The following is an 8,923-nucleotide window of genomic DNA, read 5'->3' on the forward strand; positions in this document are numbered from 1 at the left end:
AAGGGGTGTGTTCACAAGTCACCTTATACAAACAGTTGAGGGTGGTGGCTCTCCTCTCCTCTTCAGGGAGCACCTAATCTCTCTGTGTTTGATGAAGGGGTCTGTGAGGAGGACAGGAGAGGAACGCTGCTCAACCATTAGGGACTGTCTGTGAACTCTTCTCAGCAGCTCTGTAGCAAACTCCCATTATCACAATGTTAGACAGACGAATGCTGAACACAGACAGACAGACAGATGAGTCCTGACCAGCTCCTGATCCCATCACCTGGAATTCCACCAGGGATTATCCTGATGTTCTGACAGGAGTGACTGTATGTAAATGTACTAGAATAACACAAGTACCATTCCTTCCTTCATTCTCGCTCTCTCTCCTTCCTTCCAAATACCACTCCTTCATTCTCTCTCTCCTTCCTCCAGGATGGTTCTCCTCCTACAGCATCCAAGACTAACTGGGAGGTTGTGACCCAGATGGTGAGTTAGACCTGCAAGCATGCTCAACACACACACACACACCTACCTGCTCAGGATAAGAGGGGGACTGACTGGAGGCGAGTCTCATTAAGGCCCCCTGGCCCCTCACATCCCTGTGTCAGACCCCCTAACCCTCCTGATCAGCAGCAGGAAAAACTCCTGGTCCCAGCATGGAGATAGATAGAGGGCTCTAGTGCCCAATCATTAGGCTGATTAAAGATCAAGATCACAGGCACAGTTCAGAGGGCAGAGGGCAGGTCAGATGCTGGTGCTGAGCAGCCCATAGACACACACACATACAGTGGGGAGAACAAGTATTTGGTCCACTGCCGATTTTGCAGGTTTTCCTACTTACAAAGCATGTAGAGGTCTGTAATTTTTATCATAGGTACACTTCAACTGTGAGAGACGGAATCTAAAACAAAAATCCAGAAAATCACATTGTATGATTTTTAAGTAATTCATTTGCATTTTATTGCATGACATAAGTATTTGATACATCAGAAAAGCAGAACTTAATATTTGGTACAGAAACCTTTGTTTGCAATTACAGAGATCATACGTTTCCTGTAGGTCTTGACCAGGTTTGCACACACTGCAGCAGGGATTATGGCCCACTCCTCCATACAGACCTTCTCCAGAACCTTCAGGTTTCGGGGCTGTCGCTGGGCAATACGGACTTTCAGCTCCCTCCAAAGATTTTCTATTGGGTTCAGGTCTGGAGACTGGCTAGGCCACTCCAGGACCTTGAGATGCTTCTTACAGAGCCACTCTTTAGTTGCCCTGGCTGTGTGTTTCGGGTCGTTGTCATGCTGGAAGACCCAGCCACGACCCATCTTCAATGCTCTTACTGAGGGAAGGAGGTTGTTGGCCAAGATCTTGCGATACATGGCCCCATCCATCCTCCCCTCAATACGGTGCAGTCGTCCTGTCCCCTTTGCAAAAAAGCATCCCAAAAGAATGATGTTTCCACCTCCATGCTTCACGGTTGGGATGGTGTTCTTGGGGTTGTACTCATCCTTCTTCTTCCTCCAAACACGGCGAGTGGAGTTTAGACCAAAAAGCTCTATTTTTGTCTCATCAGACCACATGACCTTTTCCCATTCCTCCTCTGGATCATCCAGATGGTCATTGGCAAACTTCAGACGGGCCTGGACATGCGCTGGCTTGAGCAGGGGGACCTTGCGTGCGCTGCAGGATTTTAATCCATGACGGCGTAGTGTGTTACTAATGGTTTTCTTTGAGACTGTGGTCCCAGCTCTCTTCAGGTCATTGACCAGGTAGGTCCTGCCGTGTAGTTCTGGGCTGATCCCTCACCTTCCTCATGATCATTGATGCCCCACGAGGTGAGATCTTGCATGGAGCCCCAGACCGAGGGTGATTGACCGTCATCTTGAACTTCTTCCATTTTCTAATAATTGCGCCAACAGTTGTTGCCTTCTCACCAAGCTGCTTGCCTATTGTCCTGTAGCCCATCCCAGCCTTGTGCAGGTCTACAATTTTATCCCTGATGTCCTTACACAGCTCTCTAGTCTTGGCCATTGTGGAGAGGTTGGAGTCTGTTTGATTGAGTGTGTGGACAGGTGTCTTTTATACAGGTAACGAGTTCAAACAGGTGCAGTTAATACAGGTAATGAGTGGAGAACAGGAGGGCTTCTTAAAGAAAAACTAACAGGTCTGTGAGAGCCGGAATTCTTACTGGTTGGTAGGTGATCAAATACTTATGTCATGCAATAAAATGCAAATTAATTACTTAAAAATCATACAATGTGATTTTCTGGATTTTTGTTTTAGATTCCGTCTCTCACAGTTGAAGTGTACCTATGATAAAAATTACAGACCTCTACATGCTTTGTAAGTAGGAAAACCTGCAAAATCGGCAGTGTATCAAATACTTGTTCTCCCCACTATATATCACGTAGACACACTAGAACTATCTCAAAGACTAAAGAGGACCTTGTGTCCCTGCTCTGAACTTCTGGCCTCCTTCCCCTCCTCCAGAATGACGGTCTGTCACTGTTGGCCCCAGTGGTGACTGATGTTCCTCTGACAGCAGCAACATTGGACCAGACCATAGCAGCCTTCAACACAGTGGAGCAGCTCCTCCGCCACCTCAACCCTGACAGCTGGAGACAGGAGCTGGACAGCTTGTACAGAGAGACAGCCATGCACAGACCCCGGGCCTACCAGTACAACAGCAGACAGAACAAGAGTAATAACATACTGGACAAACACACACACACACAGGCACACACATACACACACACACAGGCGCACACACACAGACGCTTACACACACAAAGTCAAAAGAGTATATATTGTGGTCTGTTTTTCAGTGAAGGGAGACCTTGATAGCAAAGACTTCAGCCTTCTTCCTTCCCTCACACAAAGACTGTATGTGTGTGTGTTTGTGCGTGTGCAAGCGTGTGTGTGTGTGTGTGTGTGTGTTAAGTGTGTGTGAGTTTCTTAGTCAGCCAGTACAAAACCTTCAAGGTGACCCTGGGGGAAATGAGAGAAGTTCAATATTCTCCCAGCTCTTGTAGAGAGCCTGGGGCTTGACAGCAAGCGTGTGTGAGCGTGATAGTGGTGTGTGTGTGTGTGTGTGTGTGTGTGTGTGTGTGTGTGTGTGTGTGTGTGTGTGTGCGTGTGTGGTGGAGGGGAAGGTGTGAGGTTTGTTTCTGTTGTTGCTTGCTGTAATTGGTCAGAGTGTCTCTTTCCTCCTTCTCAGAGAAAACACTTTGACATTTAGAATGTGTTCAGCAGACTGGACCAGACTGGACCAGACACATCACAACAGTGTGACTGTGTTCAGCAGACTGGACCAGACTGGACCAGACACATCACAACAGTGAGAATGTTCAGCAGACTGGACCAGACACATCACAACACTGAGACTGTGTTCAACAGACTGGACCAGACACATCACAACACTGAGACTGTGTTCAGCAGACTGGACCAGACTGGACCAGACACATCAAAACACTGAGACTGTGTTCAACAGACTGGACCAGACTGGACCAGACACATCACAACACTGAGACTGTGTTCAACAGACTGGACCAGACTGGACCAGACACATCACAACACTGAGACTGTGTTCATCAGACTGGACCAGACTGGACCAGACACATCACAACACTGAGACTGTGTTCAGTAGACTGGACCAGACTGGACCAGACACATCACAACAACGAGACTATGTTCAGCAGACTGGTTCAGACACATCACAACATTGAGACTGTGTTCAGCAGACTGGATCAGACTGGACCAGACACATCACAACACTGAGGCTGTGTTCGGGAGACTGGACCAGAAACATCACAACACTGAGATTGTGTTCAGCAGACTGGACCAGACTGGACCAGACACATCACAACACTGAGACTGTGTTCAGCAGACTGGACCAGACTGGACCAGACACATCACAACACTGAGACTGTGTTCAGCAGACTGGACCAGACTGGACCATACACATCACAACAGTGAGACTTTGTTCAGCAGACTGGACCAGACTGGACCAGACAGATCAAAACAGTGAGACTGTGTTCATCAGACTGGACCAGACACATCACAACACTGAGATTGTGTTCAGCAGACTGGACCAGACTGGACCAGACACATCACAACACTGAGACTGTGTTCAGCAGACTGGACCAGACTGGACCAGACACATCACAACACTGAGACTGTGTTCAGCAGACTGGACCAGACTGGACCATACACATCACAACAGTGAGACTTTGTTCAGCAGACTGGACCAGACTGGACCAGACAGATCAAAACAGTGAGACTGTGTTCATCAGACTGGACCAGACACATCACAACACTGAGACTGTGTTCAGCAGACTCGACCAGACTGGACCAGACAGATCAAAACAGTGAGACTGTGTTCATCAGACTGGACCAGACACATCACAACACTGAGACTGTGTTCATCAGACTGGACCAGACTGGACCAGACACATCACAACATTGAGACTGTGTTCATCAGACTGGACCAGACACATCACAACACGTTGACTAAGTTCAGCAGACTGGACCAGACTGGACCAGACACATCACAACAGTGAGACTGTGTTCATCAGACTGGACCAGACTGGACCAGACACATCACAACAGTGAGACTGTGTTCATCAGACTGGAACAGACACATCACAACACTGAAACTGTGTTCATCAGACTGGACCAGACTGGACCAGACACATCACAACACTGAGACTTTGTTCATCACACTGGACCAGACTGGACCAGACACATCACAACAGTGAGACTGTGTTCATCAGACTGGAACAGACACGTCACAACAGTGTCGCTCTCCTCTTCTCCATCTGGTCCTTTATTTCGTCATCCCTTATTTTCTCTCCTCTTCTTCCCTCACGTTCTTCCCTCCTTGTGCCTCCTTTAGTTCCTCCTCTCTCCTCTCCTTTCCTCTCTCCTTTTCCCCGCCTCTCTCTCCTTTTCCCCACCTCTCTCTCCTTTTCCCCACCTCTCTCGCTCTTTCTTTGTTTCTTTCTCTCTCTCTCTCTCTCCACCTGAGGGATCTCCTGTTCCTGAGTAAATACCTGGGCTTGGCTAAGACTCCAACTACTGTCAGCAGCTCATATGTGTGTGTATTGGGTTTATGTGTGTATTGGATTTACGTGTGTATTGGATGTATGTGTGTGTTGGGTTTATGTATCTTCATACAGAGCTTAGAGTGTGTGAACATCTGTATTTGTATCTGTGTGTGTGTGCATCTGTGTGTGTGTCTGTGTGTGTGTGTGTGCGCATCTGTGTGTGTGTGTGTGTGTGTCTGTGTGTGTGTGTGTGTGCGCATCTCTGTGTGTGTGTGTGTGTGTGTGTGTGTGTCTGTGTGTGTTGCGGCAGTAGCAAGGTTTTTGCAGGTCTTTGATAAGACTGTACCACGTCAGACTCTAATTGGAAATTCAACCTGTGCAGCCAAGCAGAAATGTTCCCTAGTCAGCACCTAGCTTTGTTTCATTAACACACACACGCACACACTCCCGTCTCTCACCTTTGTTTTCAATAAGAAGGTGGTGGGGGACAAAACAATCTTTATGCTCTGCTCAAGCCATGTAATCAAGGAACGCAGAGCTAAACCTCTCCCTGGTGTACAGAACCCAGTAACCCTGCTCACACACATTTACACATGCAAACATACAGACACACACACACATACGGACACACAAACACACACACACACATACAGACACACACACACACACACACACACACACACACACATACAGACACAGACACACACACACATACAGACACACACACACGTACACACATACAGACACACACAGACAAACACGCACACAGACACACACACAGACACACACAAACTCACACATACAGACACACACACAGACACACACAAACTCACATATACAGACACACAAACTCACACATACAGACACACACACACACACACATACACACACACACGCACACGTGTTCGCAAACACGCATCTGTACACACACATACACTATTTTCTCTGGAGTGTGTGAGTGGCATACTCATTCTGTTCGGAGCGCTCTCTCAGAGGCAGTATCACAGCAGAGTTCCACACCACTGCCTTTTGTAGATTACACTCATTCTCCTAGAACACTGACACCCCTACACACACACACACACACACACACACACACAAACACAAACACACACACACACACACACACACCTCCTGTGCGTTATGCAGCATTAGGACAGTATAGGGTCTGTCAGCTCTGTGAGAACATGAATCCGTGGAGCATAGAGCTGCTGTCTTAACAGCCAGGTCACTCAAGATCCAAGGCGAAATTCGACGTCAGTCCATGTACCCAGGATGTCGGGAGATGGTTTAAAACCATCCACTAGGGGCAACGGTGAACGCTATTACCTTCAAGTAGGCTTGCGGCTTGCTAGGGCGTTGTGGACGGGGATAGCTGTTGGAAGCCGCAAGCTCCAGCTCTGAGGGTCGTGTGTTCAATCCCAGTACCAGGCACTTGTTTTCTGTTTAATTTCTTTTGTTTTAACCCTATCCCAAACCTTAACCCGTACCTTAACCATTCGGAATGAATGTCTAAACTTCAAGTTGTTTCTGTTTTAACCGTAACCCTATCCCAAACCTAACCATCAAAACTTTGGGAGAAACGTGGACAAACATCGGAATATGAAGTGAAATTGGTAAAACCGTGAGATCTTGTTGGTCTCAATGCACCATTTCTCACTGACTCTCGCACTCTGATAGGCTAGCTGGAGAGCCCCCTCCACAGCACTTACACCCATCCTCTCAGATCTACATGACGAGGAGTTAGGGTTGATAACTGCTTCAATAGAAGCTGTTCTGTCTGTTTCCACACGGCTAAATGGTGTCCTTATTTAGCCTTCAAACACGCACACACACATACACACATGCAAACACACACACACACACACACACACGTATGCTGCCCATAGGGACTAACCAACACTCCGGGAGAAGTCTGCCTACACAGACACACTATGCAGGGATTAGAGATCTAATGTGACACACACAAACACACTTACACCTAGCACACACACACACACACCCCTCTCTCTTCTCTGTTCTTCCCATAGTCCTTGTTCTTTTTCTGTTATGTCTTCTTTCTCTGGCCCTGCAACTGATAATGCCTCAGTGCTAGGAAAATGCATTCTCTATATATGGTCAAAGCACAAAACCACTGCTAATCAATTGAACCACTTAAATGAAACCATAATCAAGATATTATATATCAAGATATTGAACAATTGTTTATTGATTATGAATGTCATTAAGATTCTCTCCCACCTACCCTCCTACCCCCTCTATTCACCCCTCCCCTTCTCAGTCAGTTAAATTCATTTACATTCAAAAGCTTTGTTGGAAAAAAACATTGTTGCCAAGACAGTTAATACAAAAGGTATTAACTGTGAATACAAATTCCAATCACCAATCAATGATGTTCCCTCCCTCCCTCCCTTCCTCCCTCCCTCCCTCTCTCCCCCATAGTTGACCTGGACCGTCTGTATGATGACGTGAAGCGTTACAGCTGTACACCTCGGAACTACTCTGTCAACCTGAGGGAGGAGCTGAGGGCCACCAACGCCGTGTTCTTCCCACGATGCCTACTGGTGCAGCGCTGTGGGGGGAACTGTGCCTGTGGGTCGGACAGCTGGAACGGATGTACCTGCAGCCCGACCAAGACCAGTGACAAACTACACGAGGTAGAGAGGTAGAGAGAGAGAGAGAGAGAGAGAGAGAGAGAGAGAGAGAGAGAGAGAGAGAGAGAGAGAGAGAGAGAGAGAGAGAGAGAGAGAGAGAGAGAGAGAGAGAGAGAGAGAGAGAGAGAGTCTTTTTCACTCTCTCTCTCTCCACTCTGTCATGGAAACGTTGTCTCTTTATACTGTTTCTCTGGTTATGCTGCAGGATCCTGGGTTGGTCTGTGTGATAGTAATTCCCTGTCTCCTATCTGTAGCTTCCCTTTAACACGTTGACAGAATATGATTAAGATCACTTTATTTGTCAATTGTACACGAGCTCTGCTTTATCTCAACCCTTTGAAAGCCACACATGCTGCATATAGAGGTTGGAACAGGGGGCTGCCACGCTGGGCCCGTGGGTTTAGTGCCTTGCTCAAGGACACACGACCAGCAATGGCATCTAGGATTTGATACCAGCAACCCTCCGGTTGCCAGCTCATTAACCGCCAGATTATTTCCGTCAGACCCCCGGATTCGAACTGGCAACACTCCGGTTTCTGGCTCGCCTCTCTTACCGCTAGGATTAACAGTGCCCTTCTTCCGTGTGTGTGTATGTGTGTGAGAACAGACTGTGAATATAGCTGTTATGAGGTTTGATACGGGAGGGAGGGAGGACAGGGGATAACTATTGGTCAAGATGGCAGCAAGCCAACAGGCATCTAATTGTTTTCCATTCAACTCATTTTCTCTGTCCTCTACCTTTCTCCTATCCTCTCCTCGGTATCTCCCCCACCTCTCTCTCTCCCTCTTCCTCGCTCACTTCTCCTCCCCCTCTCCCCCCTCTCCTCTCTAGGTGTTGAAGTATGCTCCTGAGGTGGGAGGTTATTCACGGCGTCGGACAGCTCGTGTCCGCTGGGTCCTAGAGGAGGTCCATCTCATGCACCACGACCGCTGTGACTGTGTTTGTCCCTCCAGACCACCCCGCTGAGAGACAATGGGACAAGGGGACACAGCTCTGGGACTAACTGCTGTTTATATCTCTGTATTTCTCTTTGTTGCGCTCCACTGCCATCCATCCACATAACAACCTGATACAAACCTAGTCACCAACATCCATCCATCCACATACCAACCTGTTACAAACCTAGTCACCAACATCCATCCATCCACATACCAACCTGTGACAAACCTAGTCACCAACATCCATCCATCCACATAACAACCTGATACAAACCTAGTCACCAACATCCATCCATCCACATA

The 8,923-nt window shown here is 47.7% G+C and overlaps 1 protein-coding gene across 1 annotated transcript; it reads left to right on the forward strand.

The window, feature by feature from the left end:
• Nucleotides 1-417: 417 nt before the first annotated feature.
• LOC311122546 (platelet-derived growth factor D-like) lies at nucleotides 418-8,648 on the forward strand (the record flags this gene model as incomplete). The annotated part of the gene is made up of 4 exons (XM_084196893.1): nucleotides 418-471; nucleotides 2,473-2,683; nucleotides 7,470-7,684; nucleotides 8,514-8,648. Coding segments are annotated over 4 exons (615 nt in total), but the record flags the coding sequence as incomplete, so codon positions are not given.
• Nucleotides 8,649-8,923: the final 275 nt, after the last annotated feature.

The sequence above is a fragment of the Coregonus lavaretus genome (genome assembly GCF_964263955.1).
Source record: "Coregonus lavaretus genome assembly, contig: HAP1_SCAFFOLD_6194, whole genome shotgun sequence".
Classification (NCBI taxonomy): Eukaryota; Metazoa; Chordata; class Actinopteri; order Salmoniformes; family Salmonidae; genus Coregonus; species Coregonus lavaretus.